The following is a 25508-nucleotide window of genomic DNA, read 5'->3' on the forward strand; positions in this document are numbered from 1 at the left end:
CTTGAACAGGGCTATCATATCTTCTCTTCTCCAGGCTAAACATGCCCAGTTCCATAAATTGCTCCTCATAAGGCATGATTTCCAGACCCATCACCATTTTGGTTGCCCTTTTTTGGACACGCTCCAGCTTGTTAACATCCTTTTAGAACTGTTGTCCCCAGAACTGGACACAGTACTCCAGGTGAGGCCTGAGCAAAGCAGAACAGAATGGTGCTATTACTTCCCTCGATCTGGATGCTATACTTCTATTGATGCGGCCTAGAATTACGTTGGCCTTTTTAGCTGCTACATCACATTGTTGACTCATTGATTGATGCTGGGCACCTCATTCTGAACTCAGAATGAGTAACAGGATACATGTGAGAACAACCCGGTGTCAACAGTGGGAGTGCCCAGGTAATGTGGGACATCAGGGCAGCTCTGGGACCAGCATTTTGATCTTGGAATATTGCAGACAGGGATCAAGTGAATGTATGGGAATAGATGATGCCAAAGCCCCTGCTCATTAAAAAAAATCCTTGAAGTCATAGGTTAGTTTATGGGACACAGGTCTGTCCACCAGTCCTGAACGGGGTCACGCTCCCCGTGAAGGACTCAGTTCGCAGTTTGGGGGTGCTTCTTGACTCCTCGCTTCACCTGATTCCTCAGGTGGATGCGACAGTTAGGAGCACCTGTTATCAGCTTTGGCTGATACGCCAGCTGCGTCCCTACCTGGACCGGGGGGACCTTGAAACAGTAGTACACGCACTGGTAACCTCTCGACTCGATTTCTGTAATGCACTCTACATGGAGCAACCCTTGTACCAAACTCGGAAGCTGCAGTTGGTTCAAAATATGGCTGCCAGGTTGGTCACTGGTAGCTCCAGGGCCAGCCACATAACACCTGTACTTGCAGATCTGCACTGGCTGCCAATTCGCTTCCGGGCACAATACAAGGTGTTGGTTGTTACCTATAAAGCCCTAAATGGCTTGGGCCCAGAGTACTTGGAGGACCGCCTCTCCCCATACAATCCGCCCCACACTCTCAGGTCTCGTGGGAAAACAACTTTTGAGTGTTCCCAAGACAAGATACGCAGCGACTGCGCAAAGGGCTTTTTCTGTGGTGGCCCCGCAGTCTTGGAACGCTCTCCCTGAGGAGCTCCGTTTAGCCCCCTCCCTGGAGTCATTTAAGAAAAACCTTAAGACTCGTTTATTTCGTCAAGCCTTCCCTCACATGTCCTGACTGTTTTGCTCCTGTATACTATTTATTGTATTTTTAGATTGTTTTATTATCTTGATTGGTTAATGATGGATTTTAATGATGTATAGTAGTTTATGGTTTTTTATGAAGGACTTTTGCTGTTAATTTTGATTTTTAAACTGTGATTTGTATTGTATTATATTTGTAACCTGTATCGTATTGTATCTTATTCTGTTTGTAAACCGCCGTGATCATAGGAACGGCGGTATATAAATAAAATTTCAATCAATCAATCAATCTCCAAGAAGAACAACGTATTTGTGAGGAGCAACCAGGGGGATGCTATGGCTTCAACCTGTCTCATGTCTCCAGTCCATCTCCCTTGGTCCAGGCCTCAGAGGTAGAGAAGAGCTGCTGGACCTGATCCCCTTTCCCACCACCATTCCCTTCTCCTTTTGTGCCGTGTCTTTTTAGATTGTAAGCCTGAGGGCAGGGAAACTTCTAATTAAAAAGATTGTATGTACAGCACTGTGTAAATTTACAGTGCTTTCTAAATAAAGGTTAATAATAATAATAATAATAATAATAATAATAATAGATGCTGTTTATGTGTGCTTCCTTCCAGTGACAGAGAGCATATACAAAATGCACACTTTTCCTTCAGTGGGAAAGCTCTGCTTGCTCCAGCTGCAAAGTCACAGTGGCAGCAAAAGGACAGCGGAAAGAACACAAATGCAGTTCTGGTACTCAGTGGGATTTTCCCAGTTACACCTGAGCCGACATCTGCAGCAGGAACAACCCATACTGGGAGTGTATATATCTTGCACATTACTGCATGTGTTTCTTTGTAAACCGAGTTAATTGATGTACATAAATGCACATAAAAGGCAGGGAGAGTGAATAAACAGAAGTTACAGCTGGGGCAGCCCCATTTGATTCTCTTTAAAAGGAAAACACCCCCATCAAACCACCACCACCTTGGGTTTACTTCCAAACATCACCTGCATCCCATTGAGACCACAATGCAAAGCTCTAGGTAATAATTGCCACCAATTCCCTAAGCATCAGCTCCTGGGACCGTTGGAGAAACCTTGGCAACCAATAGCAATCATTCACCATCATAACCCCCAAATGCAGCAACCATACAAATGAAAGAGTTTGCTACAGGGCATCTCACACACAGCAAACAAAGATCAGAAGGAAAGGGTGGAAAATGACATATTTGTTTCTGTTGTCATTTTGGGTGCCCCCTGTCAGGGATGATGGGAGTTGTAGCTCTTCACCTCTGGCTCTAACTCACCATCTTGTTATGCAGCGGAGCTGACCAGCTTTGGTCAGTGATTAATGCTTTTCTCCAAAGCAGCAGAGTTTCAGAGAATAGGCTGAAGACCCTGACAAAGTCTCCAAGCCTTCTCACTCTTCTTCCTGAGAAGTCTCCAATCTTCTCCAGGATCCTGCTGGCTCTTGTATCTTCACTCAAGACACCAGACAACTCAGTAGTCTTATATAAAAGATCTACTTTATTCTACTATATACAAAATACTATATGCCCTACAAATCACAGTCTCTACAATCTCCAATACTCCAAAATATATCTCCCAACAACTACCCACAACACTCCAACTACGCACAAAATACATTGGCAAACATAGCAATTATTATAGCCATTGTCAAATACCACCCACTAGTCAGTTTCCACCCGGTGGGCGTGTACATTCACTTTGATTGGTTTTCATAGTTCCACCCATACTTAAGGATTTCATCGTTTCACCTTGTACACTTAATGAATCTCAGGTGTTTCCAATTGATCATTCTACAATTCTGTCCTTGACATTCAGGACTGCTAAATTACATTAGCTTTTTCACCTGTGTGGCTTCTTAATTGCTTTTGCTTAGGCACTGTGACTTTCACATACATGTTTTATTTCTTCTACTGTATATCCCATGTTGCATTTTTCTTAACACCCCCATCAGGTCAATTCAGAGGAAGATGCTTGGTTTAAACAAGGACATTTAACACTGGGAACCAGGTGGGCAAAGACGATTCTTTCATCCCTTGTCTTTCTTGGATAGCTGTGTCCAAGTCTAGTCTGGTAGTAAATTCAGCCATTCAGCTAACTAAAGGCCCATCAAGTTAGACAGGGAGAAAATCCAGAGTCTGTTACTACATTGACATCTTTCTTTTTTATTCTTCCTTCTTCCATCCTCCCTTCTTTTCCCATCCATCTTCCTTCCTTCTTTCTTTCATCCCCTCTACCTTCTCCCATCCTACATCTTCTTTCTACTTCCTACTTCCTCTTCCAAACTCCTATCTTTCATTCCCTCCTAACACCTACTCAAACCCTCTTACCCCTACCCATATCTTCTCACCTACTCATACCTTCATTCATTTATGAGTTTACTGCATCGCTACAAAAAGAACCCGATTTACCCCTGCCGTGTTTAAGTCTCTTTTGGGGTAAAGTCGGGTATTATCATATGCAAAATGCAGCCCATTTCTTAACCTGGGATTTCATAACAGCCAGATATCCCGCCACAATCACACTAGTTTAAAAATTGAAGCATATGTCCAAAGGAAACAACTATACAATATAAGTTAAGGTCTCTCCCAAGAACAGTCTTATTTTAAGAAGACTGCTGCCCACAGTGGTCCATTGGCCATAAATTGAGACATGTGTCCCTCGTTCCTTTCTTTTTGCAAGGGATTTCCTCCTTCCTTGCAAGGGATAAAGCCCCCCCCCCCCCCGAAAAAAATTAAGATTGAAAGTGCCTTGTAACTATTCCTACCAACACGCCGGAGTTCATTAAAACCACTGAGTTGGAATATATATATTCAAAATCCTGTTTAATATACAAGATTAATAAGGTCATTTCGGCTTTTATTGCCAAAGTTCCAGGGGACACTTTTTTAGATATATAAAAAAAGGAAATTTGAGCACCTGTTGAACATTTTAACCTTCAGTTTGTGCTTTTTGCACTAAAGGAAAAGAAAAGGGGAAAGTCTCAGAGAAATTGCAATTCACTCTCCCTTGCACACTGAGTAGTGAGATTTATAATACTTGGGAATCCAAGAAAAAAATGTTGAGGTCTATTTACTACTGCAACAGGACTCTGAGAGTATGCAAAGATGTTGCTGAGTAACCATATACATCCTCAACTATTTTGTTGTTGTGTGTGATGATGAATAAGAATGAAAGGATGTTGTCTATTCACTCAATGCAGGATTAAAAATGAACATTCCTCCACAATGCAGTTTGTTTTTGCTTGGGTCCAGTAGAAAAGGCAAAATCCTGTCTTCTCCTTGCTCCTCTGTTGAATTAATTGAGTGCCAACTCCTTTTGCAATTTGAACTCAGTTTGCAGCAACTGAAAAAAGCCAAAGACAAAAGGGGGAAAGCTGGAGGAGGAGAGAGAAACCAGGACATTTTCAAAGCAGCTGAGAAAGTGGGACAGCAGAGGAATAACTGGGATGGTCCCTGCCAAACTGGGATAGTTGGAGGGTACGCTGACCTAAGGAAGCAAAACAAGAGCAACCCAATGAGGGAAGAACATGTTCGGTAGTTGTGCCTTAGTATCAACAGGCAAAGACAGAAGGCGGGGGTGGAGGTAGGAGAGGAATACCTGGAACTAGGCATGCAATATATAGTATGGAGGAAGGCATTTACACCTGGCAAGTACCCTGACTAGGAAGACTCCAGACCATCCATAAGCCAACAACTGTCTGGAAGAACTTCCTGCAAACATAACACACCATAGATGGGGGGAAAGACATTCCCACAAATTGTTCAGTGATAACTGTCCCCATATTCACTCAGCTGTGAATATGAATGATGAGGACGGATGGCAGAATGCCTGGATCATGTTCTGCGCACCCATTTTGACGTGTCTCCTTCTGACAGAAGCTCCCAGACAACTGGAAGGCAGCCATGCAGAGGTACCTCCTGTCTTCCTTCCTCACTTCCCATCCGCCAGGAGCTCAGCAGACAGATGGCATCACCGAGGGACCAGGTATTTATTTACTTATTTTATTTATATCTTGCCTTTCTCCTGATTTAGGGGCTCCCTCGGCGGCTCCAGGTGTATGCGTGCGTGTCTCTGAGCATGTACCTAGAAGGTCGAAAGCACTGCCATATGTCGGGCTGACCATGGGAAGAAGCAACTCTCCAACTCCAAAGCTTTGATAGCTGCATTGGTTACTTATTTCAGGGGTCACGTTTTGCAGAGATGAGTTTCCCCCTGATCTCTATCAGCATCATTGTGTCCTTTATTTTACTTAATTCATTAATCTATTTACTCTCAGTATAAGAGAAGGCTGAGATTAATAGGTCATAGGCAGCACTTTGAATTGTGGACACAAACAGACAACTATCCAGTGATCTTTTATGCAGCAAAGGAGTTACATATCCCTTCCAACTGACCTGAGTTTCTCTCTTACACTATGCAATTATAATGCTACAATTCTGCTTTTCCACCTTCTAGATTCCACCTTCTGTACTTTACTGATTCCCAAATGGACCTCAGCAAATGTTCTGGAGATAAGTGCTTCATACTTTGGTTTGGGCTCAGATGCGAAGAAGCCTCCAGTGCAGAACCAGAAAGACCACCTAGGCGTATAAAAACCTACCCGCCCTTACTAAAACCTAATAAATCCAACCCTGTGGGACTAAAATAAAGTGAGAAGCAGTTTTGCCAAAATCTATGAGAACAAAAACAACAAGATAATCTAGTATTTATTGTCTAATTAGCATTGTGGCTCATTTAGTTAATAACTTTATTCAGGATAAAAGTTAAGGCTTACATTCCAACTTAAGTCAAGCACTTCAGTTACTAAAATTAAGTGTACTTCAATTTAGACAAATTTCCAACTTAATTCATAAACCAATTTATTATAGTTATTTCATTCCTAGTATTGCTACCAGCAGCCAGAGAGATGCTCAAAAGGTTATGGGTGCTGAAGCCTTCAAGTTCAGAGTTGCATGTAGTTCTCTCACTAAAGAAATAGTTGGCCAAGTCTCTAACTCAAATATTATGAAATGAGGTATGGCTGAGCATTTTGTTTGGGTTGTTGTTGTTGTTGTTGTTGTTGATGTTGTGCACCTTCAAGTCACCCCCAACATAAGGTGTTCCTAAGGTGAACCTATCATGTTCAGATATAGTTTTGCCATTGCCTTCTCTTGAGGTTGAGAGCATATGACTTGCCCAAGGTGGGTTTCATGGCCGAGCTGGGAATCAAACCTTGCTCTCCAGAGTTGTAGTCCAATGCTCAAATCACTGTTTTGCAACATCCACCAGTATCATCTCAAATCCCATGGAAATGACTTGAGTTAGAGAGTAGTGGAATGTGAGGGGAGGAAAAATGATGTTGGGTGCATCTACACTGTAAAAGTAATGCAGCTTGACACCACTATGAGTGCTGTGGTTCCATCCTATGGGAACCTGGGATTTGTGGTTCTACAAAGTCTTTAGCCTTCTCTGCCAAAGAGTGCTAGTGACTCACAATATTACACATCCTAAGATTGTGTAGGACGGAGCCATGCTGCCTAAAGTGGTGTCCAACTGCATTATTTCTATAGTGTAGATGCACCTTCACCTCTCCACTTCCCATTTCCATCAGCTCCGAGGAGGATTCAGAAAATTGACTTGACAGACTACAACTCCCAGAACCTTCTAGCCAGTATGACCTCTAAGGGGTTAAGAGAGTCCTCCAATTGCTGGTCCCAGGCAGAAAGAGCTGTTGGGAGGACAGAGTGAAAGTCTGGAAAGATCTCCGATGAGACATTCCATGCTAAAAATGCTGTTTGGAAGCAGTTCTATGGGAAGCCTAATAGAACAGTGGCAATCAATAGGATACAGTTATCTTTGGATATAAAATCTACAAAAAAGACGGAGTAGGTCACACTAGCGGTGGCATTGCTCTTTATGTCAAAGAGGGCATTGAGCGCAATAAATTAGAAACCGTAGGGGGAAGAAATGCAGTCACAAAAAGCCACTGCAGGTGGACACACCAGGTCACCAAAAGTAATAAAGTTAGAGATGAAGAAACCTTGGCCCTTTCAGTTGTGCTCAGTTTCTCCTAATTATATTGTTCCATTTCTCTATGCACAGACAGTGCTTTCTTTGTCAAGTCCACACAAAAACGTGGAGGCATTGTGTGCCCATTTGTTCTAAGAAACACATTTGCAAGCACTGCTCTGCAAGGCAACACAGTGGAGAATGCTGATGTACGTCTTTATTTGCCCCGTTTTCACATCCACATATCTTTGGGCTCATTTTTCCTCCAGATACACATCTTTTTGACCCATGTTGCTCAAATTGAAAATATTGCAAATGTTGCCATAAAAGTACATCTGAGATGGTGTCTATTATGAGATGCAGCATCTAAGTCTATGCAAGAAATTGGTGAGCCTCACTGTAGACACAGGAGCCTTAAGGCAGAATTCACATCATTCCTTGCTTTAATGCCTTGTATAGGGTTGAGGTGTTGGATGTTACCTCTTCTCCTTCATCCATATGAAATGGGAAGTGAGGCCTGAACATTTTTCCCCAGCATTCCATGCTTGTTGTTGTTGTTGTTGCTGTTGTTGTGTACTGCCAAGTCATTTCTGACTTATGTGACTCTAACCCTATCCTGAGGTTTTCTTGGCAAGATTTGAGGCTGAAAGAGTGTGACTTGCCCAAGGTTCATAGAATCATAGAATTGGAAAAGACCGCAAGGGCCATCCAGTCCAACCCCATTCTGCCATGCAGGAAATCTAAATCAAAGCATCCCTGACAGATGGCCATCCAGCCTCTGTTTGAAGACCTCTAAGGAAGGAGACTCCACTACACTCCAAGGGAGTTTGTTCCACTGTCGAACAGCCCTTAATGTCAGGAAGTTCCTCCTAATGTTGAGGTGGGATATCTTTTCCTGGAGCTTGCATCCATTGCTCCATGTCCTGTTCTCTGGACCAGCAGAAAACAAGCTCGCTCCCTCCTCAACATGACATCCTTTCAAATATTTAAACAGGGCTATCATATCACCTCTTAACCTTCTCTTCTCCAGGCTAAACATCCTCAGGTCCCTAAGTCTTTCCTCATAGGGCATGGTTTCCAGACCCTTCACCATTTTAGTCACCCTCCTTTGGACACACTCCAGTTTCTCAATGTCCTTTTTGTATTGTGGTGCCCAGAACTGGACACAATATTCCAGGTGGGGCCTGACCAAAGCAGAATAGAGTGGCACTATTACTTACCTTGATCTAGACACTATACTTCTATTGATGCAGCCTAGAATCAAGGTTACCCACTGGGTTTGAAACAGAGTTGGTTTCCAGAGTTGTAGTCCAACACTCAAACCATGCTGTCTCTCTGCAGCCTTACAGGTGTTTACAATGACTTATTGATTCCACTTTAACCATTTTGTATCTTTCCCATGGAATTTGTAATTCTGGAACATCCAGTGAGCTGTAGTCCACTCCCTTGAACTAAAGCATTGTTAGAGCTCTCGAGGAGAAAAAAATAAGTCCTTCACTGACCCGACTACAATTCCTGGGATTCTATCGGATGATACCATGGAAAGGTTATGGCTTTGCCATCCTGGCACTCTCTACAATCTTGGCTTGCAACTCCCAGAATCTGTGCTGTCTAAAGTATTCTTCAGGGTGACATTCCACCAATAATAGAGGGCACCAGATTGGCAAAGGATGCCTTAAACCAAGCCATGCTTTTTTCTGTTTGCATTTGGGGATTCACTAATTTGCACCCACGGAAACTCTCTGCAGGCAATATTCAAAGATAGAGCCATGTTGGTCTGTAGAATCAGTATGTAGAGAGATCTTGTAGTACCTTTGAGACTAACCGAATGAAAGAAGTCGGCAGCATGAGCTTGCATAGACTTAAGTCTACCTCCTCAGATCAAATGCATCCAGGGAAGTAGACTGAAGTCTATGCAAACTCATGCTGCCAACTTCTTTCTTTCAGTTCATCTCAAAGGTGCTACAAGATCTCTCTCTGTAGGCCAGGTGCTATAGTTTAATGAATCTCAACCGCTAAGCCACTGTGAAGCTGGAATGAGGAGGCATATAGTTTTTCTGCCCATCACCAGTCATACTCAACCCAATGGAGGATTCAGACAACTGACAACAAAGATAAAGAGGAAAGGCCCCAATCACTCAGCGGCTCTTTGCTTCAGTCGCAGTCTCTTGTTGCTTCCCATACAGAAGGCTCAAATCATGTCAATAATTGACTTCAATAATTTACTACAGCTAAAGACATCTTTGCCCAATCAATCCTCTCTCTTTTTTCTCATCCTTTTTTTTTTTGCACAAACTTAAATCAGCAACTGATTTGCATAATTTGAGGGATCAAAAAAAAGAAAAGAGAAGAAGATACACATCAAAGCCACTGCAGTGACAAGGATCTGCATGGGGAAAACAAGTGACTTCTAGGACAGGAGAGTGCAGAAACAGTAGATGCTGATGGGGCTGGGAAAAATAGGTGTGAACATGTACATCAGATGGATGTCTTGCCATATTACTGGGGGCAGGTTTTAGCCACCTATTTCAACTGGGCATCGGTTGGCAGTCTGTTTACTCTGGGAACTGAATCAGTCCATGTTTGCATAGCATTCCAGCTGGATCAGCCTCCCCAAAGCTGTTTCCTGGCCCTCAACTTCGCCAGGCTTCTGCAGACTCCCTTAACATCCCTTTTTTATGAATAAAGAAATGCATACGATTTTAAAAAACACATTTAAAATAAAAGTAAAAATGGAGTTCTCCGCTCTGGAAAGAGACGACTGTAGTAGAAAAACTGACACACAGACTTCTCAAAGATGCAAGTGGTATCCTAGTGCTAGCCATCCACTGCTGCCCCAAACGTGGGGCACTCAATAACCTAAGATATGCGGATGACACCATACTACTAATAGAAAACATCACAGACTTGGAAACATTACGAAGGAAGGTCAGTGAAGAAAGTGCAAATTCAGGATTGCTTCTGCACATATGGAAAACAAAAATAATGACAGTGGAGGATCTACATAAATTCAACCTAGACAATAAGGAGCAGCAATTCACCTTCTAAAGACATCTGCACTTTTCGCCTTTAAATAAATAAATAAAAAGTGTGTGTGTGTTTGTGCCATCAAGTTGCCTGTCACCTTATGGTAATCCCATGAATATTATAGGGTCTCCTTAGGCAAGGAATACTCAAGAGGTGTTTTTGGCAGCTCCTACCTCTGAAACCTAGCCAACAGCATTTGGTATTCGTTGGTGGTCTCCCATCCAAGCACTAACCAGGGCTGACCATGCTTCACCTCCAAAATCAGGTGAGAAATGACCTTGGGCAAGTCCTACTCTCTCAGCTTCAGAGGACTCCCTCTGAATGAACCCTGCTGCAAAAAGCGCATGAAAGGTTCACCTTAGGTTTGCCATGAGTCAGAAATGACTCGAAGGCACACAACAATGACCAACATGTTGACTAATAAGTCAACATGTTGGTTGTTGTTGTGTGCCTTCAAGTCATTTCTGACTCATGGCAACCCTAAAGTGAACCCATTGTGTGCTTTTTGTGGCAGGGTTCATTCAGCCATTGGTTCAGTGGGTCTACTCTATCTGGGATTAACCAACAAGATGGTGAGGAAGATCAGTGGATTTTTACATCCCACCTATAGATCCCTATTGGTGAAAGACTAGTCATTCATAGTAACCCAATGGAGGCATCCATCCTACTTGTAGGAGGGTTTTCAATGCGGCAGGGATTTGTGCATGTGGAAATGCAAGGCCACTCCGATATCTTGGCATCCCTGATGCTCTGTGCATACTAATGATATATCTTCTAATTATATTCTATGAGTATATGAACTTTATATATGTATATGAAGTGTATGGAGGAGGGAGAGAATATGGTCCACTTTGTTCTACAGGTGGCTTTCATGAAATGCATGAGTTCACCCCATCCAACCTTGGGTGCATCTACACTGCTGAAATAATGCTGCATGACACCACTTTAACTGCCATGGCTCCATCCTACACAATCCTGGGATTTGTAGTTTGGTGAGGCACTGACCCTCCTTGGCAGAGGCAGCTCAAGACCTTGTAAACTACAAATCCTGGGATTCCATAGGATGGAGCTATAGCACTTGAAGTGGTGTCAAACTGCATTATTTCTACAGTGTAGATGCATCCCTTGTCTTTCTCTCAATGCCAATACAGATAAGGCCAATGAACCTAAGAAGACTGGGGAGAGGCGGAGTAGATCTGACTCAGGAGGAGCAGTCTAGACACAAGGAAAAAGAATCCCATTTTTTGATCAAGGAAAGATGAGTCGGAGAAACATTCACGCTGAACCTCTGAAAATGTATTAATGTTACATTAATCAATAATGCATGCCTCCTTAAAAATGATGATTAAACAGAATTGATTTTCAACTATGATCTGCATCATTAAAGCTGAGCGCTTTTGGAGAAGTAATGTAGATCAGGATTTAAATCCATTAGATTTGGATCAAATCAGCCTTGATGGGGAGGGATCATTATCTGTAGAGAGAGGTGGGATATAAATTTATTATTATTATTATTATTATTATTATTATTATTATTATTATTATTATTATGCTCCTTTCCACATCTACATTTGATCAAACATCTGAATGGAGCTAATAGTTGCCTCCTGATCTGAATTGTAGCATACTGTGTCCTGCTTGTTACATTCATAGTATGGCAAGGGTAAGGAACATGTAGTCTTCCTGATGTCATTGGAGTCTGCAGCTGCCATCACTCCTCATTACTGGCTATGATGATTAGGGGCTGATGGGATCTGTAGTTCTGAAACATTTCAAGGTTCCACACATCTGCACTTCAGTGTCATGGAATGTAGGAATCAGTTTTCAGTTAGCCAAAATTGACATCCTAATAGCTGATTCTCTTTGATACTTTCAAGAGAAAGCATCATATCTATCCATGAATGTATAAATGGCCGAAAGTGTAGCCTGAACCCTGGACCACAAGAGCAGCCAACTGCAGAAAGGTTGGTGAGCATTTTTTTTCCTCCCCCAGAGAGCAACTCTCCCTCCATCAATCTCCAAACATATCTTCCTTTTTGGTTTTTCTTAGATCAAATAGTGACCTAAATGACATTGCATCATTCCTGGTCAATGTTTGGGCTGGACTATGACTCAGAAGTAGGCATTTGAAAGCCAGGGATTTGGGGAAAGGGGTACAATATGAGTGAAAATTGCCTTAAAATCTCACCAATAAAAAAACCTGGGGGGCTTTGGGAGGCTGATGGAGGCTTTGAGGCCTGTTAAAGTGAACCGTGGGGTGCATTTCCCCCACCTTTGTTTTATCAGGTATCAAGAAACAGCCAACACATCCGTCCTTAAGCAGGTTCACCATGCAGCCAATTTTCACAGAGCGAAGGGTTTTATCTTGGTGTTCCATTCTTTAACCACTCATTGTTTTATGTTCCAATTGCTCTATTGCTGCATTTGATATTTTTTCAAGAGACCGTTTGCTGCCCAGAGAGCTCTTGCTAGCTGGTGGTTTGAATATCCAGCGAATGAATGAATGAATGAATGAATGAATGAATGAATGAAATGCCAATTCAGTTTGGAAGTTGACTGGAGAACCCGAAGCTGGCCACTCTCTCAGCCTCTCTTGCAGGGCTGTTGTGAGAGAATGGTAGGAAAAACTTAAGGCAGGGGGTTGTTAATGGAATCCATTTCCCCTCGACTGAACCCAGTTAAAAATATGACAGCAACACGATGTTGCTGTGGATTAATTTCCCTTTTACGGAATGGCAAAGGAAGGCTGTGGAAATGGTTTGCGTATAGGATCATCTTTCCTGGGGTTACAAATTGGCTGAGGCACTCATCCTAGGGGGAAAAACCCATCTCTTTCTGCAGATAGTTGGGGGGAGATGCAGTTTGCTTCAAGGTATTTCAATGCAAATAATAATAATAATCAAGATATTATTTCATAGAAAACCGAAGCACCGTCTTCCTTCTTTGTCAAAAAAGCTATTTTAAACATGAGTTAACTTGGTTGCTGCATCATTTAAGAGGAAAAAATGATTTATGTATGTAGAGAGTTGTCTGGGTTCATGATCCATCTCCAAGATAACTATGCCTGCCTGCAGAGAGAACTGAGATCTCTCTCTCTCTCTCTCTCTCTCTCTCTCTCTCACCTCCCTACAACTACTTTTTTAATGCCTGTTTAAGGAAAACCAACAAGCCACTGGGATTATTGACAGATTTCAGCAGCGAGACGGAAAGAGGTTAATGCAAGGTGAGCAGCTTCAGGTGTACATCTGGATGCGTGCATTTAATACTGGCTACCACTGCTTCCCAGTTGGTTTATTCACACAGCTGTAGTGCCACACTTTGGACATTCCTGGTCATTGCTCCCGAACAAACCACATTTTCTTTTTCCAGGAGAAAAAGAAATGGATCAAAAGTGGGCACCATCTGGGCAATGGGGAACCACCAAAGGTCCATTTTCTGCTCTTTTACTGAGTAAGTCTTGACTACCCATCCGAAACTGTTTTCAAAAAGCAAGAGATTTCAGTGTTGGTGGAAACATTAACTTGCACACAACCAATGGACCAGCAAGCATGAAATAATTAACACAGAAGAAGAAGGAGAAGAAAAAGGAAGAGGTGGAGAAGGTTGAGAAGGAGAAGGAGGAGAAAGAGAAGGAGGAGGAGAAGGAGAAGGAGGAAGAGGCGGCATTAATTACTTAGAGATCTTGTGCAAAAGAAACATTTGAGGGTTCCACCATTGTTCTTAAAAACCCAAGAAAAACTGCAGTGAAGAACACCCATAGAAACCAACCACTGGAATCAATAGCTATGGATATGAAGACCACATGAGTTCCCAGAGAAAGAAAATGGATTTGGGGACCACACATCAACCCAACAGAAGCCCATTGAGATCAGGTATGGGGAGAGATACAGGAGAAGGAGGACATGTTAGGCAAATAGAGTCCATAAAATGCCACAATCCGAAAGGTCGACCCACCACGCCTGTCCAGAGCAACAAGATCCTCTGGCAACATACACAGGACCACAACAGCTTCACCATGTCAGAACGGGTGTGTACCAACTCAAAAGGAATCTTTCATTTCTCATCATCATATCATCTCCCCACCCTCTGCCCATTTTCAACCTTACATCTCCATGAAGGTTTCCAGAAAGATGCCCCTAAACAAACAACCAATTGTCAACCCAAGCCCTTCTTGGAGAGGATCTTTTTAGACTGAATGACTTCAGTGTTGCATTTCCATGAGAACCATAAAGTTGACCAACAACAGAGAAATGCCTCCCTGCATGGGTTTACACCAAAGTCAGCTCTCTCCTGCAGTCAATAGCATGTTTTGGATGGGGGCCTAAGTCACTTTGCAAATTGGGTAGGAAGACCCTCCGTCCTAATACTTGGCGAAGGATTGCCTCGGGGAAATAAAAAACCTAGGATGAAATCCCAATGAAACCCCAAACTCATAGAACCAAAACATCATTCCATGGAAGCGAGGGACCATCACTCTTTCCATCCCTAAATAACAGTCGGTCAAGAAATGAAACTTCAGCAATGGGTTGATGCTTTTGCTTGGGTTCTGCAGCAAGGACACTGGCAGAAGACAAGGTGATGGAAGTGGAAACCAGACCAAAGGGGTCTCTTTTTGACTATAGATGGGGTCTGTTTTCTAGGAGGAGGGAACCGGGCAATTGGGTGCCATCATTCCTTTTCTCCTCCAAAATTTGGGAGACAAGGCGGGCTGTGTCTGTTTCACACAGGCATCCTAGACCTCCAGATTCCCTGGGATGGGATGGGAATGCATCCTTCTCCAGTCCTAAAATGGGAAAGCCAGTTTGAGGAAGAGAAAGATGGGGGAGTCATCCCAAAATTCCCAAAATGGGAAAGGATGGCCCCAAATCCTCTTATTGCCCACCTTTGAGGGACATCCTTTTTATGGAAAGGCAGAAGCTGCTCCTTTTTGCAATGCTGGAGAGGAGAAGAAGCTGTCTCATGCCAGCCTTAAAGCAAATCCAACCCCCCTCCTTTATTCAGATCCTTGCAAACTTTCCCTTCTTGCTTTTGTTCAAAGAAGACACACACACATACACAGCAGACACACAGTCACACCACAGCAACTGCAAAGCCTTCCAAGAAAAAGACAGAAAGGGCTTGGAGGCTGAGCAAGGATGAAGAAAGGGAAGAAGGGAGGACAAGGAAGAAGGGGAGACAAGGATTCAACCACTGCAAACCCCCCCCCCCCAGCCCTGAAAAATTTTGCAACTGAAGTCTTGCATCCTAAATTTTTGCAACAAATCACAAAACCCAGGAGGTCTATGGCTGGAAGGGCAAGGATGGTCCAGATTCAGAGAAATAAATAGATGCCCCCCAGCTGAAAAAAAGGAGGTCCCCCCCAAAACTTGCCCCCCTGCCTTGCCTCCTACTCACCGGCGGCTGTGGATGCCAAAACCCCCACCGACAGCAGCAGAATCCGGCTCCAGTAGCTCACCTCCACCGTCATGAGAGCAAAAATCCCCACTGTCCCCCAATGGCCTTTAAACCTGCAGCGGCATGCCGGCTGGTCCCAACCGAAAGATGGTTGCATGTCAAAAGAGGGACCCGAGGTGGATTGGCTTTGGAAGAGGAGGAGGAGGAGGAAGAGAGGAGGAGGGAGGGAAGGAGGGAAGGAGGCAGGCAGGCAGAAGGAGGGGGTGCTTCCTCTTCTCCTCCTTTCTCAATCCCCCTTTTCTTTCCAGAGTGGCATCATCTACCGAGGAAGGAGAAGGGAGGTTTCCAGCTGGGGGGACACCATGACACCATTCAAGCTGCCTCCTATTTCATCTATCTATCTATCTATCTATCTATCTATCTATCTATCTATCTATCTATCTATTCTTCTCTTCCTTTTTCAATCCCCCCTTTCTTTCCTGAGTGGCATCATCTATTGGGAGAAGAAAAGGAAGGATTCCAGCTGGGGGGACATGATGACACTTTTCAAGCTGCCTCTTGTTTCATCTATCTATCATCTATCTATCTATCTATCTATCTATCTATCTATCTATCTATCTATCTATCTATCTATTCTTCCTATTTCACCCCCCCCCTTTCTTTCCAAAGTGGCATCATCATCTGGGGAGAGAGAAGGGAGGTTTCCAGCTGGGGGGATACCATGACACCCTTTCAGCTGCCTCCTATTCCATCGATTTATCTGTCTACCCATCCATTTATTCTTCTTCTCTTCCTTTTTCAACCCCCCCCCCCCTTTCTTTCAGGAGTGGCATCATCTACTGGGGGAAGAAAAGGAAGGTTTCCAACTGGGGGGACATGATGACACCTCAAGCTGTCTGTGATTTAGTCTATCTATCCTCTCTACCTATCTGTCTGTGCTTCTCCTTTTTTCATTCCCCCTTTCTTTCATCTATGAAGGGGAGAAGGGAGGACTTCAGCTGGTGGGGGGGGGGGGGGTAGGATGACACACCTCAAACTGTATTCTATCTATCTATCTATCTATCTATCTATCTATCTATCTATCTATCTATCATCTATTCTTCCCCTCCTTTTTCAATCCATCCATCTATTTTCTACTTCTCCTTTTTCAACCCCCCCTTTCTTTCAGAAGTGGCATCATCTATTGGGGAGAGAGAAGGGGGGTTCCAACTTGGGGGGCACGATGACACCCCAAGCTGTCTGGTATTTAATCTGTCTATCATCTATCTATCTATCTATCTATCTATCTATCTATCTATCTATCTATTCATCTCCTTTTTTCAATCCCCATTTCTTTCATCATATATTGAGGAGAGAGAAGGTCTATTAGAAGAGAAGAGAAATTTCCAGCTTTTTTTTTGGGGGGGGGGGATCAAGATGACACCCCAAGCAATGTGCTATCTAATCTTTATCATCTATCTATCTATCTATCTATCTATCTATCTATCTATCTATCTATCTATCTATCTATCATTTAATCATCTTCTCATCCTCCTCCTTTTACAACCCCCCCTTTCTTTCAGGAGTGGCATCATCTATTGGGAGGAGGGCAGAAACGAGCTTTCCAGCTTGGGGTGGGGGGCACCCGATGACACCCCTCGAGCTATCTATTTAATCCCTATAGATAGAAATAGGAAAGGATGAGCGGGGGGGGGGGGGGAACCAAACGAATAGAGAGCCTCTTTTCTTCCTCTGGGTTTCTCCCTCCCAGCTGCTGCAGCTGGAGCAAACCAAGTCAAACCCAGCTAGGGGAGATTTTAGTTCCAGCTCTAGCTTTTTTCCCCTTTCTCTCTTTCATCCCTGTTTTAATCTCTCCTCCCTCCTATTTTATATTATTATTATTATTATTATTATTATTATTATTATTATTATTATTATTTAGTGGTTCCTGCTGCCCCCTCTTTTTGGAATTTATCTCCCAAAATGCTTTCCAGGACTGAGATCCTGGGAGGGGTGCTGTTTTGGAGAGACAGAAGAGAGAGCCAAGTTCCCTCCTGGAGGGTTATTGAGGGTTTGGGAAGGATCACAACCACCATCATCCCCTCACAGGCTTTGAAACACACAGCATTCAATGCTGGGGACTGGAAAGGATCTGGATGGGTTGTCTTCCCCCATAGTCCTAACCCAATGCTCTCAGTGAATAGGAGTCCACCTGTGTTCTCAGATCTCTCAGTCCCTCTCTCACAGACAGCATTTGAGTGTGGGACTACAACCCTGGAAACCAGATTTTGAATCCCTGTTCAGCCAAGGAAACTCACTGAGACAAAGTCACATTGTCTCAGCCTCATTGGAAGGCCATGGCAAAGCTCCTCTGAACAAATCTCACCAAGAAAACCCTATGACAGGGTCACCTTAGGGTTGCCATAAGTTGGAAATGACTTGAAGGCACACAACAACAACAAGGTGGGTCTCTTGGCAAGATTTGTTCAGAGTGGGCTTACATGGCTGAGTTGGGATTCGAATCCTGGTCTCGAGAGTCAAAGTCTGATGCATAAGTTGCTATACCATGCTAGCTCTTTGTAGGACCCTATTCCAACATTTCAGGACCTTGGATAGTTCCACAGGAGCCTTTCCTTTCTTTGAAACAAGACCTCTCTTTCATTCCAGATGAGGAATCCAGCTCTGAAACCTTCATTTCACAGCATCTGTCACATCTTGGGAAGTGACAAAAGTAGGACAAGTGTCTTCCAGGAAACTGTTGTTTCCTATGTTTGTTTCTGTTAAGGAGACAAAACAACAACAACGCGATGCCTATGTCTTCAAACCCCTGAAAGGCTGTCATGCAGAAGATAGAGCAAGGCATGCTCTCTGTAGCGCAAGAAGACCAGGCCAGAGCCGAAGGTGGACATTGCAAGGAAACAGACCGACATTAGGAGCAGTGTCCAAACAACAAACACATTTCTTGGAAGGCAGTGCTTTGTCTTAACTCGAGTTACTGAAGCAGACACTACACACCTTTCTGTTAAAGATGATGTAGATCAAGATAGAGCACCAGTATTCAACCATGGAAACCTACCAGAGGACCTTGGAGATGTTGCACTCTCTCAGCCTCAGAGGAAAGCAGTCGTAAGTTGGACAAATCTTGCCAAGAAACCCACCAAATAGGTTGGCCTTAGGGTTTCCATAAGTTGGAAATGAGTTGAAGGCACACAACAGCAGGTCAAAGGAGGTTGATCTTCACCCTTAGATCTAATTTTTGGTCAATGGATGGTGGTGTCCATTTCATTGTCGAATTCAAGACACTCCAGGTTTTAAACAGGCCAATGCCACAGTCCATTTCTGCCAAAAGGCCAATATTTGGTGAGTCCTAGTGATTTGAGCATGAGGCTATGATTCTAGAGACCAGGGTTCAAATCCCGCTTGACCATGATACCCACTGGGTGACCTTGGATGAGTCACATCATCTCAACCTCCGGGGAAGGCAAACCTCCTCTGAACAAATCCTGCCAAGAAAACACCTTGGTAGGTTTGGCTTAGGGTCTCCATAAATCGGGAATGACTTGAAGGCACACAACGCAACACACGGCATCACTTCCCCTTAGTGAGTAACCTGGTGTGCGTCTTGCAATCCTACAATCTCCCAAGTGATGCCTCAGCTTCAAGCGCAAGTCCTTGAATTTTGCAAAGGAAGCTAACCAAGCCAATGGGTTGGTACATCACTTGTTAAACATACATCAAAAAGCTATTGAAGAATTAAAAGAATATCAATCAATCAATGAGATTAATATTATACATTTAATGGTGTGTGTGCATCCAGCCTGAAAACCTTCACCAGCTCTTCCAGAACGAGACCATCGACTGCAGTAAATATGTGCAGCAGTCGCCAGTCTAAATGCTATAGAAAGAGAGTCTCCAGGTCTCAGGCTTACAGGTCATAAAGAGCATTGCAGTGGTTTAACTGGCTCTTGTCCCTGTGCATTTAACAGCAGTTTGATTCATAGACATCAGGGGTTGGCCATGTTTATCTCCATGTTGTAAAGAGCTTTACCTACCGGCCTATGTTGCCAGGCTGGTCTTAAAGACACGAGATCGAAACAAAGTGTGTTCTGTCTAATGCATTCCATTGGCAATGTTAGCCCTGTCGCCCTGTCCATTCCAGCTCTTTGCCAGAAAGAGCAAATATTCCCAATGCTTCTCTATGGGCAAATATCCTCCAATGCTTCCTTATGGGCAGATATTCCCAATGCTTCTCTATGGACAAATATCCTCCAATGCTTCCTTATGGGCAGATATTCCCAATGCTTCCCTATGGGCAGATATTCCCAATGCTTCTCTATGGGCAAATATTCCCAATGCTTCCCTATGGGCAAATATTCCCAATGCTTCCCTATGGGCAAATATTCCCAATGCTTCCCTATGGGCAAATTTTCATGGACATCCAAGTTATGGCAGCCGGGGCAGATGCAAAGGTGCTTTCACATTTGACAGTTCCAGAGCAGACAGTGGCTGGTTGTTATTGCCTTCCGATGAGGGGATGGCACTCTGCATATTGCTCAAATCCAAGCACCTTTTATTGTTGTCTCTTTCACCTGCTCTTTCAGCTGAGCTGTTGCAATTGCAAAAACAAGTTTTGTCTTTGGATCAAACCGAAATGAGCCCTTAGTTGCTTCATTTCAATGTCTTTGTGGAATCTTACAATGGTTTCCTATGAAAGCGCTGGACTGAAGCCAAAATAATTCTATTTGGCAAGAAAATTAAATTGTTAGCTCACATTTATTAGGTTTTCTGGCTTTAATCCTTTATTGATCTATCTATCTATCTATCTATCTATTATCCATATTTCTATTTATCATCAGTCTATCATTCTATCTATCATCTATCGATTTAGATTGCTAGATATAGGCTGCATCTGCACTGCAGAAATAATTCAGTTTGCCATTGCTTTAACTGCTATGGCTCAATGCTATGGAATTCTGGGTTTTGTAGTTTTCTGAGCTATTTAGCCTTCTGTGTCAGAGAGCTCTGGGGCCATAACAAACTACAGATCCCAGAATTCCATAACACTGAGCCATGGCAATCAAAGTGTTGTCAAACTGCATTATTTCTGCTGTGAAGTCCCAGATACAAGATGGAATCCCTTTGGCATCTTCCACATGCAGCTGGGGATTTCTGTCCAATGTTCAGTGCCTGTATTCTTTTCAAGGTGACGGAGATGGATTTGCACATGTAGTGGCATGGTGCATGCATGTACCTATAAACATGTGGTTTGGATGCACATGTCAATTCAGTTGCACTTTGGAGTATGCATTCATTTGCACAACATTGCCATTCAATGCAAGGGTCTGTATTGCATGATCAATGCATACCTCCATCTTCAGTGATGTATGCTATGTAACTCTAACATAGGTCATCACAACCATTCCCACTTGGATATGCATTGTAAAATAATATTGATGCTCATAAGTACTTTTCATGCTCTGGCCTTCTAGACATGAAAAGACAGTATAGCAAGCATTCATCCGATTAATTGAAGGATCCTGGCGGCATCATTTTATGAGGTTTTCCAAAATTTCTGGAAATCATGGTTGCAACTTGTGCAAAACACCCGATTACTGAAAGTAAGAATAAGGGTGCATTTACATTGTAGAAATAATGCAGTTCAACATCATTTTAACTGCCATGACTCCACCCTAAAGAATCCTGGGATTTGTAGTTTTGTGAGCAACCAGGACTCTTAGGCAAAGAAGGCTAAAGACCATGTAAAACTACTAAATCTTACATAGGATGAAGCAACAGCACTTAAAGTGGTGTCAAACTGCATTATTTCTACAGTGTAGATAAACCCTAGGCTGCTTTGTTAGACACTACTATGGGTCATTTTGCTTTGGAGAACCCTGGGGGACAAACTACATATAATATTGCTTAGCTGATACATTCAACAAGGCAACAGTTGTTTACAAATGCTGCATGTTTTGCTCAATGCACAATAAGCAGCTCAGGATATCTGCAAATTTTACTAAAGGAAAAGTAACCCAAAATATGTTGGGAAGCCCCCCTCTCCCCACATTGTTTCTCACAAAGCATGTAGGGAGGAATTCAATGGTGGTTTCATTAATATATGTGTACAGTGTATTTAGCTATTTTAATCCGCATTTGTGCAACACACTCACACACAGAGAAGAATACAGACAATGCTTGCTCTCCACTGCCACCTGCAGTCAAAAGAAATTGCAAAATGGAATAAATGAATAAGGAGCTCTTTCACCAAAGAGCCATCGAAACCACCAGGTATATTTCAGGGATTCTCTTTTTAAACAGAGGCTGGATGGCCATCTGTTGGGTGTGCTTTGATTCTGTATTCCTGCATAGCAGGGGGTTGGACTGGATGGCCCTTGGGGTCCCTTCCAACTCTATGATTCCATTAATTAATTAATTAATTAATTATATTTTATATCCAGCCTTTCTCCCTGAAAGGGATCCAAGGCGGCTCACAAATCAAAATTCTAAAAACGTAATACAATAAAACAGTTAAAAATGTCAGCTAAAAACATTATGAAACCAAAAAAGCAGCATGGTTACTGTTAGTTTCTATGGGTTCTCCACCCTGATGTCAATGACATTTGACATCTGAGAGCCAGACGGTGCAGTGATTTGAGCATTGCACTACAAGTCTGGAGATCAGAGTTCAATTCCCTGCTTGAGCACAAAAACCAACCAGATGATCTTGGACAAGTCAGAGGATGACAATGGCAAACACCCTCTGAAGAAACTTGCCCAAGAAAACCCTATTATAGCTTCACAACTTAGGGTTGCCATAAGTCAAAAATGATGTGGAGGTACATAACAAAAATGACTTGGAGGCACATGACAATAGCAGTGCACAAGGGCACCATATGCTCAATGGCACTGCATGCTCAGCTTCTGCAGCGTTCAGCTGAATGCAGACATAATGCCATATCTGGAAGTGCAACCACATGCCACTAACAAGATGCCATTCATAGTTCACTTTGGTACACTGAACCAAGTATGTTTGTGTGGATGTGAATGTATGTGTGTACAGGCATAGACCATCTGGTTCTTTGCCTTAGGCAATAAAATATATTGGGTGGCCTTTGGATTCACGCAAGACTTTTCTCAGTAGGTAAGGTGAGGCACAAGGGAGTGTTGTGTGTGTGGAGGAAGAACGGGATGTGAAACAGAGCTGCACATTAATTCAGTGACGGTGCGTGACTGGAGTCCTAGCAAACAACTGAAGGTTGGAGTTAATGCCAGAAACTGGGTTGTACCCATGCCTTTGGTCTATGCTGGCATGTGGCCCCTGGTGGGTTTGCTTGGAGCTAATTCGACCCTCAGGCCAAAAAATGGCACTCTTGCAGTTTCAACCACAAAAGCTTCTGCCCTACGAAATTTGGGAAGTCTTTAAAGGGTCATTAGATTCTGTTTTGGTGTGTGTGTCTATGTGTGCGTGTGTGTTTTGCTGCAGTAGATTAACTAAACACAGCAATCCCCCTCAGGAGGTTTTGTGTTATTTAAATACAGACACACACACAACCTGTTTAACCTGAGGCAATAGTGGAACAAAAGAAACCCGGGAAAGGCAGTGGGGAAAAGCCAAGCTGCAGTTGCTCAGAAAATATTTTTCTATGAGGGTTTTGGAGTTTCTTTGCTCCCTCCCTTTCTCCCTCCAAAGAGGGCCATTTTGCAGAATGTTCTACAATTATTGCCTGCTTTTTTGAAATTGCAGTATGTTTCCACATGTGTACGCGCACAAACGCACACACACACACTGCCGAAAAGGGTCTCTTATAGCTTCTATTTGCAAAATAAAAGAAAGGAAGGAAAAACTTAGAAAAAGTAGAAGACTGCTACCATCGCATCATAGAATGGAAGGGGCTCCAAGGGTCATCTACTCCAACCTCCTGCCAGGCAGGAATATACAACCAAACACTCTGAAAAGATGCCCATCCAAATACCATTTAAAGACCTCCAAAGAGGAAAAGTCCACCACCCTCCAAGGGAGTCCATTCCATTATCAAACAGCTCTTACAGTCAAGAATGTCAGGGACGATGGGAGTTGTAGCTCTTCACCTCTGGCTCGAACTCACCACCTTGTTACGCACCGGCGCTGACCAGTTTTGGCCAGTGGTTAAAGCTTTGCTCTAAAGCAGCAGAGTTACAGAGAATAGGCTGAAGACCCTGACAAACTCTCCAAGCCTTCTCACTCTTGCTTCCACAGAAGTCTTCCCACTTCTTCAGGATCCAGCTGGCTCTTGTATCTTCACTCAAGACACCAGACAACTCAGTAGTCTTATATAAAAGATCTACTTTATTCTACTATATAACAGCTCCAAAACTATCCAATACAACAATACTCCTCACTACTACTACCCACACAATACATTAGGATTCATAGCCATTATTATAGTCATTGGAAAATACCACCCACTGTTGTCTGTTTCCACCCAGTGGGCGTGTACACCATTCTCATTGGTTCTCTTGGTTCAACCCACAATTAATGATTTCATCATCTCAGCCTTGTCCACTTAACAATTCTCAGGTGTGTTCAATTATCCACTTTGCATTTCTGTCCTTGGCATTTAGGACTTGCTAATTGCATTACCTTTTACACCTGTGTGGCTTCTAATTGCTTCTGCTGAGTCACCCTGACTCTCACATACATGTTTTATTTCATTCACTGTATATCCCATGTTGCATTTTCCTTAACAAAGAATTCTTCTGAATGCTTCAGTGGAATCTCTTGTCTTGTCATTTGAATGCATTGGTTCATGTTCTAGTTGCTGGAGCAGCAGAAAACAAGCTCATTCCATCTCCAAAAGGACATCCCTTCAGATATTAAAACATGGCTATCATATCACCTCTCAGGCTGCACTGGTACTGCAGAATTAATACACCGTGACACTACTGAATTTCCACATCACACAGTTTTGGTGGATCTCCTAGCATGATATCTGTGACCAGACTGCATGAAAGATTAGATGTTCCCCCCTTATGAACCTGCTTGAGTTTAAGCATCTTTAGAGGAAGTCCTACCACTTTTGGAGGCAGATTTGATGGGGAATCTTGCCCTGTATCTTAGCCTTGAGATCTTAGGTTATGGGGTGCTCCTGGCCTGACAACCCTGTATTAAACAAACACACACACATCCCTGATGGCAGCATCTTCCCAGATGGCATGTTCCAGATGTACAAGTTAGAGGAAGGAGAGTGAGATCTTTGTCATAATACCATGCCCTATGAGGAACAACTTAGGGAGCTGGGGATGTTTAGCCTGGAGAAAAGAAGGTTAAGAGGTGATATGATAGCCCTGTTTAAATATTTGAAGGGATGTCATATTGAGGAGGGAGCAAGCTTGTTTTCTGCTGCTCCAGAGACTAGGACTCAATGGAGCAATTGATGCAAGCTGCAGGAAAAGAGATTCCACCTGAACATTAGGAGGAACTTCCTGACAGTAAGGGCTGTTCGACAGTGGAACAAACTCCCTCGGAGTGTAGTGGAGTCTCCTTCCTTGGAGGTCTTTAAGCAGAGCCTAAATGGCCATCTGTCAATGGGGATGCTTTGATTGTGATTTCCTGCATGGCAAGGATTGAACTGGATGGCCCTTGTGGTCTCTTCCAACTCTGCGATTCTATGATTCTATGATAATATGTCCTTCAGCCTTCTTGAGTGCAGGCCATGTCTCCTATACATTTTGCTGCTGTTGAAGACTAGGAATCTACTGCAGCTTCATCCAGTGGCTCTCCTTCCTGTCAGTTAACATGCCACAAAGATTCCATGGTTACTTGGCTACCAGAGTTTGTTTGCATCTGTTCCATTCTGCACCATATGTTTTGAAAAAAGAAAGAAAATAAAGCAAACGACACAGGTACCGCAGGACGGTGTGTGGACATCGCTCCTGTT

General features: G+C 43.2%; 1 protein-coding gene across 1 annotated transcript in view; it reads right to left on the minus strand.

Annotated features, from left to right (window-relative positions):
- LOC149305054 (CUB and sushi domain-containing protein 2-like) overlaps nt 1-15769 on the minus strand; it is a 460431-nt gene extending 444662 nt beyond the window's left edge. The window contains exon 1 of the mRNA XM_089478213.1: nt 15613-15769. Within this exon, the coding sequence (XP_089334339.1) occupies nt 15613-15769 (157 nt within the window). The remainder of the gene's footprint in view (nt 1-15612) is intronic.
- Between the last annotated feature and the right edge of the window lie 9739 nt (nt 15770-25508).

The sequence above is a fragment of the Sceloporus occidentalis genome, unplaced genomic scaffold (genome assembly GCF_023333645.1).
Source record: "Sceloporus occidentalis isolate IW3139 unplaced genomic scaffold, rSceOcc1.0.p SCAF_13, whole genome shotgun sequence".
NCBI classification, from domain to species: domain Eukaryota; kingdom Metazoa; phylum Chordata; class Lepidosauria; order Squamata; family Phrynosomatidae; genus Sceloporus; species Sceloporus occidentalis.